Here is a 21,185-nt window from a genome sequence, read left to right as displayed (position 1 = left end):
ATACTCTGATAGGGTATCAGAGCCCAATGTAGCCTAAAGCCTTGGTGAAAGAGAGAGCACTCAAGGCTGAAGGTGTTTATTGCTGATCTGGGAGATGTGAACTGTTCAGGACAAGGAAAGGAGCCTGAAGGAGGCACCGTTGAAAGAGGGCTGAAAGACAGCCACCTTGCAAAGTGTGCAGCCTCTTCTTTTCATTCCCAACCACCCCCCTTTCACAAGAGCAAGCTACCCCCCTCCCCCTCCCCCTTCCTTCCCCCCCTCTCCCCTTTTTCCTGCACCGCAAGATGGCAACTGTGTACAGATGGCTGAGAAGCCGATGAAGATCCTCATTCTTCCTACTTTCTCACTACACTATTAGTTGGACGAAAATAACTATGATGTATGGAGGGTAATGATGGAATTGGTATTGCAGTCATATGACTTGGCTGATTTCATATTAGAAGGAGTTGTCAGGTCAGATCCGGGGGAGGAGGACCTTGGCATCATGGACCGAAAGGAGCGGGAAACCTTGGCACAGTTGTGGGATTGTGTCAATGCCGGAGTATTTTTCTTCATCTTTCTCAACTTTACCCCTTAGGTGATCAATCATGTGAAGCATATGACCCTGGCCAAAGGAATTTGGGAGCAGTTAGTATCTCTCTATAATAGGGTATCACCCATGAAGTGCGTCTCCTTGAAAGTGTAGATGAATGTGCTCAACCCTGCAAAGTCTACAACATGTGGGAGTACATCATTAAGCTGCAAGCTCTTAAGTAGGAGGTCCTTCAAAATGGGAAGGAGATACAATCAAAGGATATGGCCATCACTTTGTTGTCCCATTTTTCCTCGTAGTATAAGTGCTCTACTCTCTGATCACGAGTGGGAGCTGGTGTCGATCGTGCTGGATCAGGAGGAGCGGTTTGAGAGCCCTCCACAGGACGGAGGATTGGAAGCCTTGGCGGCTTCATAAGCGAAAGGACGGAACTACAACAACGGTAAAGGAAAGTCTCAGAAAAGAAGTCTGATGTGGATCCTAAGCCCTTGAAGGCGAATTGGAGCTGTAACCACTGGCGAGCAGGGCTAGTACCTAGAGGAAGTGCCGTGAGCGGAGCCATGATAAAGGTGCCGTGAAAAACCTTGTCCTTGTAGTTAGTCCAATAAATCATCAATCCTTGGGACAAGATACCTTTTCTTTAAAGTGATCTTGTTCAGAGCTCCGTAGTCAATGCAAAATCTATAAGAACCATCAGACTTGGGAACCAAGATGATTGTAGAGGCACATGGAGAAGAGGAAGGCTTGATATATCCAAGGTCCAAGAGTTCTTGCAGTTTGGCTTCTCTTGTGGAGAGGTTTATTTGGAACAGAAGAGCCTGGAACCAAATCAATGACATGCTCCACTGACCTGGTCGGAGGGAGGCCACTTGGAGGTTGCCAAATCAAAGGGAATTTCTTCATCAACATGTGGACTGCTTCTGGAATTGATGTTGAGGGAGAGGGTGCTGATGCAGCAGGAGCACGTGTGCGATGTGGATCAGTAGTAGCAGCAGCAGCAGCAAAGTGAACAGTAGCTTATGTTGCAGGGGCTGGAATAGCAGCAGCAACACAGGTTGCAGCATATAGAATAGCAGCAGACGTAACAGCAGATTTAGAAGCAGCAGCAAAGGGAACAGAGGGTGTTGCTGCAGTAGATGGAGCAGAGGATGTTGCAGGAGCATATATAGAAGCAGCAGCAAATAGAGCAGCAGAGTAGCTGTAGGTACAAAAGTTACAACAGGTACAAGATTAGCTGGGAGTATCTCAGATGGAGAAGCAGCTGTAATAGATGTTGGAAAGCTAGAACAGAGGCTGGAGCAGCTGCAACATTTGTTGGAGCCATGATTGCAGCAGAGGTTGTAGCCATACTTGCGGGGGAGATTGAGGGAGAACTCATTTCTGAAGAAGAGGCTGAAGGAGATGTCTGATAGGGCAGCAAGATATGGAATGTCTGTGCCTTCTTGATGAATGCAACACATTGTTTTGCAGAAATGAGTAGATTTTGGGGCTTGCTGTGGCTGGGTTGGAAGGAGAATGTCCTCCCATCTTTCACCAACTTGTATCCATGGGTACTACATCACCAAGGACTTGATCCTGGAGAGCACCAATAGCAAACTTCACAAGACATTGTTTAGTAACTTTCAAAGACCGACCTTTCTTCATCCACAAGAGAGCGTATGGATATGGATGAGCTTGAGTAGGCAGCTGGAGTTTCTTGACAGGCCTGGCATTGATCAAATTTTTAAACAAGGATTCCTTTTGAGGGTTGTGAGTGCCAACATCTTGGGGGAGAAAGCTCTTACCATGAGGCTCTTCTGCTTTCTTTCTCTGTTTGACCATGCTTATCACAGTAGTTGCAATGCTTCTTAGATTTCTACTTGGCATACTTCTCTGATGGAAGCCACTTCTTAGCTCCCTTCTGATGCTGATGTTGCTGACTTTTTTGCTTGGACTTGTCAGGAGGTTTGGGTGGAGATGACTTGTTGAACCCTTGAGATGTATGGGATTTCTTTCTCTCAACTCTCTCAGCAACAAGGAAAATTTGGATCAATGTTTGAGGGCTGAAGAGATCCACCTCCTGTTTGATATGAAGAAGTCCCCCAATATACATGATGTTGATATTGTCGTCATTTTCCTCTACTTTGGCCTTCAGCATGAACTGATGGAAGGCCTCTGTATTGTGAAACAGTTTGGCCTGGCTTTTGTGTGAAGAACTGGCATGTGTGGAGCATCTTCTCTTTGTACCGAAGAGGAATAAATTGTTTCTCCATGGCTTGGACCAACTCATCCTGTGTGTTGATGGGGTGGGGTCGTCCTTTTTGGACCCTACTTTGGACCATATCTTAGCAAAGCAATGCAATGCATCTTTAGTGACCTTGATGGATGCAAGATAGAGCTTCTCTTTTTCAGTGAATGGTTGGGATTGAAAATAGAGAGTGAGCTTCTTGGCCCATTGCTCTAACTTATGCATTAAGGGAGTAATCAAAGGCTTGTAAATTGAAGGGTATATCCACCTTGAAACATTTGGATAGGTGGGAGCCTAAGGTTCCTTGAGGGTACTGGGCTCCTGCAAAATTACTACCTGAGGTAGTCCTCCATTGGTAGCTTGGGCTATGCTCCAAGCACTTTGTTGGGACATTTGCTAGCCAAATTCACCCATTCTTGAAGCCATCTCTCTCCCTCCCTCCCCCCACCCCCCTCCTCTCTCTCTCTCTCTCTCTCTTTGCCCCTCCCGCTCTGCCCCGCTGCCCCTCCCGCGCTGCCCTCCGCTCCGCCCTCACCTGCTCCGCCCTCACCCGCTTTGCTCCGCCCTCACCCGCCCTGCCCTCACCCGCTCGCTGCCCTGCCCTCACTTGCTTCCTCCCTCCCTACCTGCCTAGCCTCCCTCCCTACACGCCTAGCCTCGCTGCTTACAGCTCCCTCCCTACCCACCTAGCCTCCCTACAGCTGCCTCTCCTGCCCGCTACCTCCCCCGCCAGCTGCCTCTTCTGACCCTCCGCTCTTGCTGCTCCCCCCACCCGCCTGCAGCTCTGCCCTCCTGCAACCCCTCCCCCGCCTGCAGCTCCTTCGCCCGCTGCTGCCTCCCCGCTTGCAGCCCCTCCACCCGCTGCCTTCTCTCCCCCATAATGAAGGACAAAGGGGGATGAGGACAGGGGACTCACTTATGCGGGAGACCCTTCGGCCCAAATATACATACACGAGGAGATGGGGAAGGGGAACGGTGACAAGGGAAAAGCACAAAAGCAACTCAACTTGGAGGACTTAAACAAACGCAGCAACTGGAGCGGTTTGATAGTGGACAGCATTGCAGCCCAGAAGAAAGGGGCCCACCCGAAGCCCATGCCGCTCACCACAGCCTCGACCTCTATGATTACCACCACCATTTCGCCACCATCATCCGCATTCGCCTCATCATCTACGCCACCTCTCCCCTCCCCCTCTCCTGCATCATCATCACAGGCCTCCTCCCCAGTAGCCCCATCACTAGCCCCATCAACCACGGCTCCATAGTACTTCTCCCTCGTATCCTCTCTACCTCTCAGTCAGCCACCCTTCATCACCTCGTCTGGCCTCGCTACTCCTACACACCACTCCCCCGCCCAGATCACGTTGTCCCCACCCTCAGTACAACCTTAGCAGCCCACCTTCATTCCAACCCCTCTCGAGATCCGGTTCCCACCTGGACCAAGATATCTTAGGCCCCCACTAGATGCTTGGGACTCCCTATTGGCTGAGATACATAGCATCCGGGCCCGTCAGGCAGATCTGACACATTACACTCAAGAGCAGGCCCGATACACCCAGGAGCAGGCCCGCATTATACACAAGCAGGGCACCCTTATCCAGGGGCTCAAACACTAGATCACACAGCTTTGAGAGGAGCTCGGGACCCTGAGAGCAGCGCCTGGAGGGACCTCGGTCACAGAGACGGAGGCACAGATAGCCACGATACAGTCGGCTATAGCAGAGACGACTAGATGGGTGGTTGTGGCGAAACGGGAGCCCGCAAAGGCAACCGTTTCAGCCGCCATACAAGAGCAGCAGAGGGCTTCGAAGGCCCTCAACATCCGGATACGAGGGATCATGCGAGACAGCACCAGCACCACGACGACGTCCATGGAGGAGGCGATCACCTTTGTGACCACCACCATGGGGGTCCCCGACCATGGCATAGAGGGAGCATGGCGTGTTGGGAGAGACCCCGATCGAGAGCAGCCCCTAGTCATCCGCTTCAAAGATTCACATGTTGGACTAGCGACACTCTGACGTCGAGCTGCTCTATGAGAGCATCCCACCCTGTCCATGGATGAGGATTTGACACCACTACAGATTGAGGAGCGATGAGTTCTTCTCCAGCAGTGGATGTTGCCTGCAAGGAGGGAAAATGGGCCGTGGTCTGAGATCGTAGGTTGTTGACAGGCACCCATCGGGCTCCCACACGTGCCCCTAGGGGGACGGGGCCTATGAGACTCAGGTTTTCGAGACCCTAGCCTGCACCATTTGGAACTATAATGGTACCTTATGGTCAGACTCAGGGAACTTCTCGGAATCTTACACAGGACGAGACATAGTATTTTACACGGAGACACACTAGAGCCCAGAGTGTCCACTACTGATAGTCAGTGGCTACACATGGGAGTTAGCCTTCAGGGATGAGACGAGGGATACAAGAGGAGTTTGAGGATCAGGTGGGGTCGCAGTATTGTACAGGTCTTCCCTCGTTGGAGCCATCTCCAATGAGAGGAAGGACACACACTCGCGATTCATGTGGATCTAGATCTGACGCACAGCCATTCATGACCTTTTCATAGCAATATGCTACTTCCCTCCAGACACATCCCACTTCGCCAGAGTTGCGCGAGAGGAGGGTGAGACATCGCCATATGCACCCTTACATCATGATATCCTAGACCTTTCAGCTCGCAGGGAAGTTCTTATTGTTGGGGACTTCAACGCTAGGACAAGCACGCGCCAGGCACCACTCTTGGACTTCCAAGACGACTCTATCATGCTACCAGACATGGACCTAGACGGAGCAGGTATGACTAGGATCTCATCGGACCGACATGGGCTTGTTATACCATATGGACACGCGCTCCTGGACCTGGGCAAGATGCACGATCTCATCATCTACAATGGGCTTGACCTATGGCCCTCCTCAGGTGGTTTTACTTGCTTCCCACATGGGGGGGGCACTAGTGTAGTAGGTTACATCATGGGATCCCCTACCTTCACCTCACGTATCATCGACTTCAGTGTAGTACCACTCCCTCCAGGAGCTGATCACACATACCTATTCTTCACTATCGCCACCTCACGCTTAGCCACACCACACACACCACATATGAAGCACGACACCTACCATGACATACACTTTGATCACAGCCTCTCCCCTGCCTACTCTGGACGCCTAAATAGACTCCTAACCTACATCGATCACATACCACTCATAGAGGACCGTGTTGCCTTGATTAGTCGCACACTCCACCAGGCTGCCCTCCAAGTCTTTCCCAACACCACACGGTCCACTAGACCACCACCTCTTGGTTTAGTACCTTGCAACAATTGGTAAGATGCGGAGTGCAAGGCTTATCGCCGACAACTCCGACTTGAAACCAGGTGTCACCTCCCGAACACACCAGACACGGTACGCAAGTATCGACGTCTCGTACGTCGGAAGAAGCAGGCATTTCTTCGTCGAAATGAGGAGCTGTTGAACATCTTGTACAGCAACAACTCTAAGGAAATTTGGTGGAGATTCCTTGAGCGTAGGTCTCCATCACCCCTCACTGACACGAGAGTTTGGCACACGTATGCACGCCATCTTTATGATGTCCCATACCAACCTACTCTAGATCTCATACACACACCTCGCCCCACCACTTGCACGTTTCACCAGAGGGGGAGTCAAGGACACGACATTGAAACTGCACAAGCTAAGGACCACGAGGGGCTATGCACTGAGTTTATCGCATATGGGATCGACACGTTAGCCCCGATCCTAGCAAAGCTATTCAATGACGTTGTTTGCCTTGGCTTCCCTTGCACTTGGACACTCAACACCATCACCCCCATCCACAAGGCAGGGGATCCCATGGACCCGAGTAACTACAGGACTATCATGATTGGACATGTGATGTCCAAGATCTATGCAGCTGCGTCGGTCATCCTGTACCGCAGAGATAAGGCCAGTTGAGATCGTATCCTCATACGCTTACTTGGGGCTCATCTTCTCCAGCCCGATCTTCACGATGAGACCAGCGATGCAGGCCAGACTGAGCAGGGGATACGCCTCATTGGCTCGACTAGAGAGACAGTGCTTCCACTCCCACTTCCAAGACCCTTGGACCAAGGATCTTCTCTTCGACTCCTTGTCTGACCAGCCGGTATGTATGGCAGCCCTTGTTGGGGACCTGACATGTCAGAGATAGAGTGGACACGGGTGGAGCGCCTGCAGATCCTTATGCTCTCATGAATGATCCGAGGGAAACCATCTGTACCACATCATATCATTCAGGCCGAGTTTGCATCAGGGAGACAGAGGTTGCCATGGTTGGCTCTCGATTCCTCCATGAGGTTGGTGGCAGAGGGAGACGAGCGAGGCTGGTATGCACGGACTCACATCCTCACCATAGGGATTTGGTAGATGGCGCAGGGACCTTCTCGAATCCACCAAACTCAGACTGCTACAATCTAGGGTTTGGTGAGACAGGTGGTAGCTGACAATGGAGGAGGCTCCTACTCACCTTGAGGAGCCCATATCAATCACCTCTCACCTCAATAGAGGGGTTCAGAAAGAGTTGTGACTTCCTGCTGCTGCAGTGGATATTTGTGTACACAATCTTCTTCTTTCTTTAACTCGTTGATACCATTGTGATCTCCTAGCTCGTATTGAGGAATTGTCCCCTCCTTCTCTCTTTCTAGAGTAACGCATTTCAAGTCCACTCAAGGTCTATTCTATTGTTTTGAGTCAGAAAGAGCTTCTTTAAGTAAATAGTGAGGTCAGGGTGCACATCATCGGTATTAGAGGTTGAGCTTTGAAAAGAAGAGTCCACATTACTGAGCCTTCTCAATTCCCGCATAGTCCACTCCTTCCGCCCCTTTTTCTCTCAAGTTATCCCTCTCTTTCAATAGCCTACCAATCCTTTTGAAGCACATAATGTCTCCCAAGAAGACTGATGTTGATGTTCATAAAGAGGTTGATGAACTAAGGAGGAGTCATGCTCAATTCCACAACAACTTCAAGATGGTTATCAAGCTATCCAAAGCACATGTCCTTGATCAAGGAGAAAGAAAGAAAGAAATTTTATAAGAGTCTCCTCGATCGGGAATACAAGCTTCCTTGCATCTGCAAAGAGGCCACACGGGCTGGCGAGCATGCCATGCTTTCAAAGTTCAGGCCCAAAGGGAAAGGGCAGCAAAAGCAACATGGAAATCAGCCCACACATCAGCATAAAGCTAATTCCGGACAGCCCTCTCATAAGGCTAAAGGTGATGCAGAGAAGCCAAAGAGGAATGACATTTGCCACTACTGCAAGAAGCCAGGTCACTACATTGGTGAATGCAAGAAGAGAATAGCAAAGGAGAAGAAAAAGGATTCGTGTCTTAGATGCATCAGCTCCTAATGCACATGGAGGGGATGTTACAGGCAACTTTGTGGAAGAGGACCTTTTTGTCTTGCATTTCAGATTTTCCATTGGCTGGTCCAGATACTATAGCCACTCTTGAGGATGACTCATATGCTTTCTTAACTTACAGCTATGACCCTTTGAAGGATGCATGCTCTTTCAGTGTCAATGAGACATTGAACACATGGTTTTTTGATAGTGGTGCATCCAAGCACATCACCTCAAGGAAGAGTCTTTTTGCATCTCTGCATGCACCCAGCCGCTAAAAAGGAGATGACATGTGCAAACAATTCTTCTTATTTAGTGTGTGGAGTGGGTGATATTATACTTCCCTCCACGGATGGCACAGATTTCAGAATCACTGATGTTCTTTATGTGCCTAGTATGAAGAAGAATTTACTTTCAGTGTCCTCTCTCAATCGAGGAGGATTTCAGGTTATCTTTGATGATGCTAAGTGTGCAGTCCGAGACAAAGAGAATGATTATGCTTTGATGTTGTTTGCCACTTTATATTGAGGTCTTTTTCAGCTTGATATTTATGAGAAAAGATCCGATATTGCACTTGCAGTAAGCAGTCCCACTGCTGCTATGCAGAATGCGGAGTAATGGCATGCCAGATATGGGCACATGAGCTATGGCAGCTGGATGACACTTCAGAAGCATGCTATGGTTGATGCATTGCCTCCTTTGGAGTCACCTCCTCCTCATGCGTGTGAGGGATGCATCCTTGGTAAGATGCATAGATTTTCCTTTAAAAAGGATGGTGTAGTACGAGCTACTCACAAATAATAGCTCATACATAGTGATGTTTGCAGTCCCATGAGGACACTTGCTTTTGGTGGTTATCTGTATTATGTCACATTAATAGATGACTACACTCGGGTCTATGGCTTGAAGAAAATATCTGATGTTTTTATTCATTTCAAACACTTTGTGGCCATGGTTGAAAATGAGAAAGGACTCAAGGTACAGACACTTCGCACTGACAGAGGGGGGGAGTATATGTCTCATGAATTTGAGGCATTTTTGAAGGCGAAAGGCATCACACATCAGCTTATAGTGAGGCTTACCCCTCAGCAAAATGGCAAAGCTGAGCGGAAAAATAGAACTCTCATGGAGATGGATAGATGCATGCTCACTAGCAAGAAGTTGCCTCACAGATTTTGGCTCGAAGGCCTCATGTGTGCCAATTATGTTTTGAATTGGGCTCCCACAAAGGCTTTGAAGACAATCACTCCCTATGAACATAAGTTGCAGATAAGGCACTAAAGTGTATCTTTGTTGGGTATAGTGCACAAATCAAGGGCTATCGTCTCTACAATCCTGCCACACGCAAGATTTTGTGAGTAGAGATGTCATTTTTTCAGAGAATTCAGCTCATACACATGCTGAATTCACTATTCCAGCTTCTTCAGATGATGTTTTTGAGGGGTTGCTTCCTATAGCTTTCGGTTCCCCAGCTGATGCTCATGCTGAAAATCAGAATTTACAGCAACCTCTACCTGCTCCACATGCCCCGATTCAGCCACATGCTGATTTTGTTCCTCCTCAGGCAGTGGATGATGTTGTTAGGCAAGAGATTCAAGAGATACATGCAGCCAAAACATTTCCGAATTGGTTGCTACAGACTCTCAGGGAGTAGACTTGAGGCACCTTTGCTTGGAAGGACTCGTAGTGTAGTAAGACATGTAGGGGGGGCTCATTCTGTTGAGAGAGCTTATGCAGGTATTCTTCTTGATGAAGAAGAACCTGGCACTTTTGAAGAAGCCAACGATAATGTGCACTGGATGAATGCCATGCACAATGAATTGTAGTCCATTGAGAAAAATCAGTCTTGGGATGTTGTGGATTTACCACAAGGAAAACATGCCATTGGTACCAAATGGGTTTTCAATGTTAAAAGGAAGCCAGATGGGTCTATTGAAAGGTACAAGGCACGGCTGGTTGCCAAAGGCTATGCTCAAAAAAAGGGCATAGATTATGAGGAGACTTTTTCTCCTACATCCCGGATGACCACTATCAGATCTGTTATTGCCACGGCTGCAACTTTTGTTTTGAATGTCCATCAGTTGGACATAAAAACAACTTTCCTTAATGGGGACTTGCAGGAAGACGTTTATGTCAAACAACCTCTTGGCTTTGAACTTTTTGGCAATGCACTTCAGGTTTGCAAGCTGAATAAAGCTTTATATGGGCTGAAACAAGCCCCACGTGCATGGTATGCCAAGATTGATGCCTTCCTGGCAAGTAAGGGGTTACACAATAGTCCCACAGAAAGCACCCTCTATATCAAGAAGGTTGGGGGGCATATTTTGGTCATCATTCTTTATGTAGATGACATGCTGCTCACAGGGTCAAATGAGGAAATAATTGTAGATTTCAAGGCTTAATTGAAAGCTGAATTTGACATGACAGATTTGGGCATATTAAATTTCTATTTGGGGATCCAGTTCACACAAGACAAGCGTGGCATTGCTATGTCTCAATCCAAGTATGTACAAAAGCTCTTGGATAGGTTCAACATGCAAGATTGTAAGCCTACAACCACTCCCATGGAGCTAGGGATGAAGCTTACTATGTATGATGCAGGTGATCAGTGGATGCCACACTTTACAGCCAGGCTGTTGGATGCCTCATTTATTTGTGCAATACATGGCCCGATATTCAGTAAGTAGTATCTCAGGTGACTAGGTATATGCACAGCCCAAAGATTACACATTGGCAAGCTATAAGATGCATCTTACGTTACTTGCAAGACACAAAGTCTTATGGCTTGATGTTTCCCAGGGGGGGTGACTTGCCGATGCATTCTTAAAGTGACTCAGATTGGGCTGGAGACTATGACACTAGGCAGTCCACAAGTGGTACTTGTTTCTTTTTGGGCAAAGCTTGCATTTCTTGGCTGAGCAAGAAACAATCTACTGTGGCTACTTCCTGATATGAAGTTGAGTACAGGGCAGCTTTCACAGCGACAGTTGAATGTGTTTGGCTGCGTTGTTTGTTTGCTGATCTTCATCTCTTATTGGAGGGTCCTTCTCCAATTCTTATTGATAGTCAGAGTGCTATAGCAGTGGCAAAGAATCTGGGGTTTGATGCTCACATGAAGCACATTGAGGTTCATTATCATTATGTCAGAGAGAAGTTGTATGCAGGGGAGATAGTATGATCTATGTGTCAACACATGACAATATTGGAGACATCTTCACCAAAGCACTTCCACGTGATAAGTTTGAGGCATTTCGTAGTGCCCTGAATTTATCTCCTTTTGGTGATTGATCACTTCCTTGTACATCATCACATTGGCACTGTAGGGGGGTGTTAGAATTATTGGCATATTCTAGGTAGTGACCAATGTAATCCATAAGTGAGTGAGGGGCACTTTTCCCTCACTAGAGGTTTTTCCCCCTAATCAAAGTTAGTGGATTAGTGTGGTTTTGTCACTTGGACAAAAGCACCTCCTCACTTGTGGTCTACTAATCTTATCTATTCCAGTTCAATGTTTTGCTCTCTGCTCTCTTGCTTCATTGTTGCTCCCACTTTCATCAGGGAGACCAACCATCATATGGGAAAAATAGAAAACAGGCTCAATAGTGAATTCGTGTAGGCTACTTTAATATGTCAAGAAAAGGCCAAGCCATGTAAGAGCCTACCTATGGGTGGATGAGTTTAGTTTCTTCTTTGTAAACCTTGATCGTGTTCTTGACATACCAGTTTTATTTCACAAGAATGTTTAAGCTTGTTAGGTTGCACATCCATGGTCTTATGCTCTATACAAAGAAAATAAGAACGGAAAGCTAGGTTAAAAAGGTCCCAATTTCTTGATGGAAGATCTCTGATTGTGCCAATTTGCATGATAGGGTAATGAAGCGCAACATTGCAGAGGCTATCTAAGTAATGTTTGTGTGGCAAAAGAGCTACGAAGGAGGGGAATCGGTGAAGCTTTAATCAAGCACACAAAAAACTTGGCAAGATTGCAAGGTAAGTTACCATTTCTTATTCTATTTCCATTTGCTAGCATAATTCTAGCGGTGGTAACGAATGTCGACGTTTGGGTCCACACATTTATTATCATTTTCTTTCTACCCACATATGTTTTCTAAACCTAGGTATTTCAAATTGCAAATTGCTAGCTAATAAAAGCAAGAACAAGATTTGCACAAACATTAACACAAGGCTTGCATGATAACATGAGGTTGGGTGCAAACCACTCTACATGATGGTTCTTGCTTTACTTCTAAGTTATATACAGTAGTGACGAATAATCGAAATATATAATCATATCCATTAAACTTTGCTTGAGTTTGTCCTATACAAGAATTAAGATATACACAAATTAGTTTTTATATTGTCCCTCTTGCTTAGGCTGCAACTGATCTCACTTAAGGTTTGATTAGCTAACGAGTTTTGAGAAGTTTCTAAAAAACTACGCCTTGTGATGGTCATCAATATATTTGACTTCAAGTTGCTATTCTTCATTGAGTATAACTGAAGCTATCATCTATACTAAATGTGCTGGGAAGTTCCTTTTGCTGTCAAAAGAATGGTGTGTTCCCCATTGGTTGGGTAATTCTAATGTGTGGGCAAAGTCATTAGTTTTAAGTTAAGTGTCCATAATCTATGTGCCATTTTCCCACATTTTAGTCTTCTTTTCTTAATCCTTGGAAGAACAGTATCACCGACATTGTATACAACATGCTCCTTTTCTTCTTTGCTTCCAGACAAAGGCACTAATAGCTTAAACGTCTCTATCTTGCCAAGTGTGGTATGTTGTTACCAGCGAATTGAAGTAAATAAATAAGTTTACCACAAGATGTTGCATTCAACATATTGCAAATAGCTCTAAGATTGGTCTCGAATAATCATTATGGGAAAAAATTTCATCTCTATTGTACATTACCTTAAGTAGTCCTGTGGTGTAAAGATATCGTTGTGAGATCTTTTATCATGCATTTCTATGATAATATACATTGATATTTGTTTCGTGGGTATTTTGACATAGGTAATGGCATGCACAAACCTAAAGCTTGTTGATTGTAGCTTAACTTTGTGACATTTAATAACTTTGCACCATTTTTCCATTGTAGTGCAGAGGTAATGCTCCAAACTTGGTGTGCATTGTTTGATGTGGAACAAAGGGCTTCTTGTGAATGAAGCTGTTTGCACCGGTTTTTGGAACTCTGCCTTGTGAATTGGAATAATATCCTTGAGGGTCCAAGTGCAGGGAAAACCAGTGCTAACGGCTTCATTGAATAGCTTTGTCAAGATTAGGGCTTGTGTACTAATACCTTGTGCAATGTACTCTGTATAAAGCCCTCATGATCTTTGGCTTGGCCATTATGTAGCGAGAGAGAGAGAAAAGAAAGAAATAAATAAGTATTAACATCTGTGGGAGGCCTTGCGGGCCTATGGGACAAAGTATTGGGATATCTCAAGGTGTATGTCCCAGGCACACCTTGGGTTATATGTGTGTGTGTGCTAGAGGCACAGTTAGGTGCCCATAAGCACTGTTAGGTGGTGGTAGATGCCACATAGACTGATTGAGAGATTCTAGGAGTTGATTGAGGAGATGATTGTGGAGCTTGGTGGCTCATGTAGAGGTGCCTACATATGGACCTCACCCTTCTTCATTTTATAAGCATTCTCTTGTTTCGTGTTCAGCTTCATGCTTTCCTTTCACTTCTTCAACATGGTATCAGAGCACTATGATCCTCCTTGAGCCCATTTATGCCATGTCATCATCATCATCATCATCTTCTTCTTCTTCCCAACCTTCCTCTCCATTTTGCCCCTTTCTGCCCAACCACTTGGAGGGCTGAGTTCTCCTCCTACAGGTGACCTCTTCTAGAGTCCTTCAGGCTGGAGAGACCCTTCATATAGGCGACCTTCCACGTCAGAGCAATTAGGGAATGGTGCCCTCAGACCCGCCCAACAGCCGCTTTCTTTTTGACGCCATTTCGTGCAATACGACTTGTTGGAGCAACCATTTCGAAATTCCTCTGAGCCACGCTTGCACAACAACATGAGCTAGCCCCTGTCCAAATTTGAAGTGAAATGGTCCACCAAGGAGGGAGAAAACGTGAAAAAACCAGTCGACAATCAAGCTCTTGGCTATGGTGACGTGATGCGGCATTTCGACTTTCCTCTTCAGTGGCTCTTCTCTGGTATACCAGCTTTATTTCTACCTAAAAAGCCCTCTTTTCTTTGCCTTGAAGAGTGAGATACAAGCCCTTCAAGATCAGGCCTCTGTTTTGGACAGTTTTGACAGTGTTGTGAATTTGGTGCTACATTAGATGCTACTTTGGCATTTTTGATATTTTAAAGTGTTGAATAGCATCAGTACAATTGTGGCTACAACTTTCTTTTAGGTTGCTATACCTGGATTTTCTTGGAATACTTTCATTTAGCCACCTCTATGAAGCATGCAAGTTGAAGTATCATTTCCACTATGATTTTTATTATGGAATTTGGTTACAAGTCTTTTCCACACCAAATGCTTGTACTTTGAAGCTTTTCAGTTTTTTCTACCCTTGTAAGAGAGTAGACACTGCCCATTTTGGGTTAGACCCTCTCATGGCTACCTTCTGATAAGTTCAATGGTAAAGGCTTTCACACATGGCAGATGAAAATTAAGTTTGCATTGATGAGGGAAAACCTTTGGGGGCTTGTTAAACCTGCTTCAACTTCTTCTTCAACAGCCTCTAATGCTGGAGAATCCTCAGCTCCTACACGCCCGGCACGAGATCCTGCTAGAGAGGAGAAAGACTATGGCATTATTGCTCTTGGCTTAGGAGATGACTATATTCATCACATTTCTGATATGGAGTCTCCTTCTGAAGCTTGGCAAAAGCTTGATATTCTTTTTGGTGCTAGCTCTCACATCTCAAAATTGTCACTTAAGATTGCTTTCTTTGAATTGAAGATGGCTAGTGGCACTTTCTTGGCTGCCCATGTCAATCATATGCAGAGTCTCATGACTCAACTTGCTTCTATCAACTCTCCAATCACTACGGACGATGCAATGATAGTATTGCTCAAAAGTATGCATGAAGATTAGGATCATGTTGTCACCACATTGAAAAATCTTTGAAGGTCTTATTACTGCCCTTCAAGAAGAAGAAAGGCACAAGGAACTCCGGAGAGGCAATGACACAGCCTATGCCATAAAAACTCAAATGGGCAAGTTTCCACCTTGCAAACATTGTGGGAAGACCAATCACCTCTCAAAAGATTGCTTCAAGATTAATCCTTGCAAATATTGTGGCAAAAACAATCACCATGAAAAGTTTTGTAAGGCCAAAAAGGAAGCAACTACAAAACCAGAAACTGCCAATTTACTTTCAGTTGATGTGCCTCCACAAGATGAGGCCTCCTATGGTGATTATGCTTTTTGAACCAGCTCCACATATGCTCCATATCTCTCTTTTATGTTGAGTTAAGGTACTCTGCCTGGATAGTCCTCCAAAATGAATGGAATAAACTGTTGTGTTCTTTGTAAACACCTCTGGTCACCATATGATGTAGGCCATGTGTATGTGTTTAGCTCCATGGTACCTCCTGCAGACATTGTGTGCATGTACATGCAGGGGATATAACCATTGGGGGGTCTTATGTATCCCTTTGTTTGACTTCACACCCTTGGGAAGCCTTGTTAGCATGAGATCCTAGCCATAGATTTATCCTTGACCACCATGACATGGTTTGAGACACTATGTGACTAGATGTATCCTTGACATAGCTTGAGGCATTTCTTTGAGGGGGGGTTTATTGGGATATCTCAAGGTGTATGCCCCAGGCACACCTTGCGTTATATGTGTGTGTGTGCTAGAGGCACAGTTAGGTGCCCATAAGCACTGTTAGGTGGTGGTAGATGCCACATAGACTGATTGAGAGATTCTAGGAGTTGATTGAGGAGATGATTTTGGAGCTTGGTGGCTCATGTAGAGGTGCCTACATATGGACCTCACCCTTCTTCATTCTATAAGCATTCTCTGTTGTGTTCAGCTTCATGCTTTCCTTTCACTTCTTCAACACAAAGTGCACAAAAACGTAGACTTATACAAGCCTCAGTGGGCTGGAGCAAAGAGCACGCCAGGGCCCTTGGAGAGTAGTACTAATCTTTACTAGCAAAATCATAATGATCATAAAAATCAAGTACAAACTGAATCAAGCCAGTCACGAGGCTAGGACTTAGAAACCGAAACCCGGCATAGTGATGGCTCTCTAGTGAGTTGTAAAAATATCCCGTATCTATGTCTGTCGAGTTGTCTCGCCTGTGGCAGGGGACAGTTTCCTTGATCTCTGAACTCTCTGGGCTGTGTCCATAGTGACCCTTTATCTCTGTCGGTCCCCATTGAGGAAAGCTGTGATGGGTCAGAACACAATAGAATGTGCTCTGGGCACTCTCTGTCTCGCGCATGGTCTTTGCGTCCCTCTCTCGGTGGCACCGTGTCGGCTCTCTGCGCTGATCCAAGCTGCCCTCATATCAGCTAGCTCCTCCTCTACTCCATTGTGGTGTGGAGCTAACTCAAATGTATAGAAAGAAAGAAAGTTTATTAAAGTCTTCGGGAGACCGTGAAGGTCTATGAGACTAAAGATAACTGATACAATGAGCATAACGGTGGTGGTCTCAAAACGGGCCAACCAACCGTTTCTACAAAATAGAAGTCTGTGATGCGACACTATGCCCGGTCAGCTTTTGTGTGCGGAGAGGGGGAGAGAGAGAGAGAGAGAGAGAGAGAGAGAGAGAGAGAGAGATTAACGTCCGCAGAAAGCCTCACGGGCTTATGGGACAAAGTACAAAGTACAAAACAAAATCCTTACATCATCTGGATAAACTAGAGAGGGTCGAGGAGTGCACATGGCAACTCAGCTCGAGTTTCTTTTAGCACACATCTAAGTTGTAGTCCTATATCAAAAAGGCCTTCATTACATTAGTTTAAGACTGAGGGTCTTTAGATTTAGATTTAACCCTAAATCCTAAACTAGAGAGAGAGAGAGAGAGAGAGAGAGAGAGAGATTAACATATGCAAGAGGCCTCGGGGGCCTATGAGACAAAGTGTGAATCCAAGAAGTACCTCATACAAGCCACTGAGGGCTGAAGCAAAGGGTTCACTAAGACCCTTGCTGAGGACTAAAAGCTGAAAATTGAAAGCAAAAGCTAAAACGCTAACATGCTTAGCTAGTGAACAAAATACTAGAGTAGAAAAGTAACAAAAGCGTGTCAGACGTTCAGGGCTAGCACTCCTAGTACATGCTCAGGTTCCATATATCCAGGTAACTTGGTGGCACTCTGATGAGATGTGAGAAGCTCTCGTATCTGTCTGTCGAGCTGTCTCGCGACGTGGGGGAGGGCGTGGTCTCTTCGATCAATGGATCCGGTGGGCTACGTCAAGGGTGATGCCTCGCCTTTGGCGGTCGCCTCTAAGAAGGGATGAGATAGACCGGACCTCGATCGTGCGTACTCTAGGCTCTCTCCGTGTCGCACGTGGAGTGTGTGTCCCTCGTCTAGCCACATTGTGGTGGGCACTCCTATTGCTGATCCATGATGCTCTCATCTCATCAAGCTCCTCTCCCTCGGCTACGTTGGCAACTGACTCGGATGCATAAAAGTCTGTGATTTGTCGATGGTGACCTGTGTCATTAGCCCATGCTACTCTTTGGCCTGTCGCATCAGTGTGTCTCTTTGTTGGCGCATCTCAAGCAGGTAGAGCCCAACACAGACCTAATCGTGAGAATGTATTAGCCATGTGAGTGGGTCAAAGCCATGTCCCTCCTGAGAGAGGCAATGATATCATCCTCGGATCTCATAGTAGACTGGGCAAACACATAGAAAATGTTCCTCCTCCGTCTCGATCTCCCCCATCAGGCATAGTGTGCAAGTCCTCTGCTCTCTAGGTATGCCTGTAGCTCTCCCTGCCTCAATCCGTAGCTGATGTGATGAGACTCGTATAATTGATCAATGATGATCCTCAGTGCATGTGAAATTCTCCTGTCCTCAAGATACTGAGGTCTGATGACAAGACCATGCTCTGAGATCCTCACGAAGTGATCATGGTAGAATTGGATCTTGGTGGAGAGCTCCTCTTCCCCCCAAGCCTTAGATGTATGGAGCTGGAGGAGGTCCAATCGTATGATACGGTTGATCTCATCTCGTGGGATCATCTCGGGTGGTGTGTCCAGACTATACTGAAAGGGAGGAAGTTTGTCCATCTAAATGCTGTGACTACCAAACCATGTGGATATCTGTGCGTACCATGCCGTATCCTCTCTGCTAGTCGCTTGAAGGACTCTAATGCTAGCCTCGGTAGTCTCCACCAAGGTTAACTGTCAAGTCTCTCTCCCTGCAGAACATCTCCAGAGCCTCTAGATGTTTCTGCAGCCCCTTTGCTGAAGATGATATGAGGACTATGTCATTGGCATACAATAGTATTTGCACCATCATGTCAGCCAGGAGCGAACCCTCTCCGCCTAGTCGATCAACAAAAGAAGTGATCTCGTCAATATAGAGCCCGAAGAGAGTTGGTGATAGGGGGCAGCCTTGCTTTACTCCGATGGTGCTCTCAATCCAGTCTGATAAGCCTCCTAGGGCGTGTATCCTCCCTCTGACAGACTCATGTAGACTCATGACCCCCCATGATGACTGGAAGCTGTAGCTTCTGTAACCTCCTGATCAGGCGAGAGCGTGGGACAGTGTCAAATGCCTTACGAAAGTCTACGAAGCAAGTGTAGACTTTTTGATGCCTCGACTTCGCCTCCTCAATAATAGCCCTCAGGGTGAAAATGTGATCCAGGCTGGAGTGCTGTCTTCGAAATCCTGCCTGCCCAAGTGCCTGCTGTCCGTGACCCTCTATGTGGATGCTGATCTTCCTCTCTAGTACCGATCCATATATCTTAGCCAAAGTATGGCCAATCATAAGAGTACGGTAGTTCCCAGTGTCCATGGGATCACCTACCTTGTGTATTGGTACTATGGTGGTGGGAAGCCATGGCATACGGCATGGTTGAACAACTGTGCTAATATTAGGGTTAGTAGGATCTCTTGCCCATGCGCAAAATGCTCAGTGCGTAATCCCTCATGAGCTGGTGATCGTCGGTTATGAAGCTGGAGAAGGGAAGCGCGTACATTCTGCGGAGTAAACAAATGGCATGTGGTGGGCCTGGGCATAGAGGACATATGAGGTGGTGCTGACCTGGGACATCATATAGGGAGCAAGCATATGTGTGCCAGACTGTGGGATCTATGATGGGAATGGGTGACTTTCCTTCTGATAAGAGTTCCCATCCCATAGTAGGATCTCCTCCGTGAAAGGAGCTGATCACCTCATCCATCCTGTGCATGAGGAAAGCCCGTTTCTTACGCCGTGTCACTCGGTGTGAGATCCGTTGTGCCTCTGGTGAAGTCACATGTCCCAGTGCTATCTCACGTGTAAGGTGGGCTCTCATCTCTCTGCACTCATCATCAAACGAGGGATTTTGGGGCATCCTCCCATCTGGGACACGTGCAGATCGTGTCGTGGGGAAGGATCTCGCTGCAACATCATGTATCACCGATATAAGAGTGTCTGATGCATGCGCGAGGTTCATCCCATCGCCAAGTAGTACTAGAAGCTCAGAAGCCAGGTGGCTCACGTACACCGGGTCAAGAGCATGGTCAAAATAAATATGAACACGATCGGGTGGTGGAGGGGCCCTCCTCATGGCTGGCGTGGCGACCGATATACAGAAAGTGAGATATGAGTGGTCAGCTCCAAGTGGAGGAGGTGGCACCATAAAATCATGTATCCGTGGGGCCAATGCTAGTGGACCGAGTAGGTAGTCTACCGTACTACTCCTCCCTCCATGTGGGAAACAGGTGAGTCCGCTAGATGATGGCCATCTGCGAAGATCACTATATATGATCAAGTCATGTATAGCACCCAGCTCGAGTAAATGTCTCCCATACGCTGTCATTGGTGCATCTGTATCTGCCGACTGCCTCACGACCAGCTTTGCTGCATCCATCTCCGGTACTATGAGGGAATCCTCATCGAAATCTAACAGGCCCACCCGTCTGTTCCCAATTTGTGCATTGAAGTCACCAAGGAGGAGAGTGTCCCCATGTCTCGAGAACTCTGTGATATCATCGTGAATAGTCTCATATGGGCTGTGCCCATCAGTGGTGACCTCTCGTGCATAATAGCATACTGCAATGAAGGTTGGCTGTGTGTCTGGTAACTCTATCCTGATCCACATGTGTCGTGCATGCTCCTCCCTTCGTATCATAGAGCGGAGTGGCCTCATGTGTGATCTGAAAAGGACAGCCACACCTACGGATCCTCGTACCCCACTATCCCTCCTCAGTTCCCTCCTGTGGGTGGGCAGACACCCATGTGTATCCTATCACTGTGGGTACCCCTCTCTCTGGGCTATCATGTGTCTCAGTATAGAAGATCACATCTCTGTTATGGTATGTCTCCAAGAACCCCTCTGGGTCGGACCATAGGGTGCCATTACAATTCCACACTGCCATCCTCAATTTGTTTTGCATACTCGCCCCATCATTCAGACACCGTCATGTGCTGTCCCCTTCTCCTCCTGGTGCATCTCGTGCTTCTTTTTCTACCCTCTCTCGAATGATCACCCTACCATCTCTGTAAACTACCCATTTCCCCTCTTGCCTTGCAGCCATCACCCGTACCATTCCTTCCCTTCTGTGCTCCTGCTGTAGGAGTGTGAGATCTTCATCTAGAAAGATCCTAGTCCCCTTCAGTGCTGGCCGTGTACTCATAAGGGTGGATCTATCTGTGGCTGTTTGCAGCTTTACCACCAAAGGCCTCGTTGGTGCATTTGTTTTACCCACTTTCGAGGCTGATTCACAAGTGAGGTTTACTCCCATTTTGTCAAAGAGGATTTTGGTGTTTGCCATGGGGCTATCACCTATTGTTAGGCCTCTGACCAGCACATTTAAACTCTTGCTGTCCCGTCGTTTTTCTTCCTCAATTGTTTCAGAAATGATCTCCCTTTTCTTTTGTGTTGTGTCTTTCTTTAGTACATCGTTCCCTGCA

At 46.7% G+C, this 21,185-nt stretch overlaps 1 protein-coding gene across 4 annotated transcripts in view; it reads left to right on the top strand.

Annotated features, from left to right (window-relative positions):
- LOC147890655 (Acyl-CoA N-acyltransferases (NAT) superfamily protein) overlaps positions 1–21,185 on the top strand; it is a 94,383-nt gene that overhangs the window by 52,135 nt on the left and 21,063 nt on the right. For 3 of the 4 annotated variants that reach the window (XM_087390793.1, XM_087390794.1, XM_087390792.1), the window contains one exon: positions 12,000–12,120. The exons of the other annotated variant lie outside the window; for it this stretch is intronic. In XM_087390793.1, coding sequence (XP_087246919.1) covers positions 12,000–12,120 — 121 coding nt within the window. The remainder of the gene's footprint in view (positions 1–11,999; positions 12,121–21,185) is intronic. 4 annotated transcript variants of the gene reach the window in all.

The sequence above is a fragment of the Dipteris shenzhenensis genome, chromosome 19, assembly GCF_047967505.1.
Source record: "Dipteris shenzhenensis isolate YYH24624 ecotype China chromosome 19, Dip_SZ_1.0, whole genome shotgun sequence".
In the NCBI taxonomy this organism is placed as follows: Eukaryota; Viridiplantae; Streptophyta; class Polypodiopsida; order Gleicheniales; family Dipteridaceae; genus Dipteris; species Dipteris shenzhenensis.
This window is presented reverse-complemented; position numbering and strand designations above follow the sequence as displayed.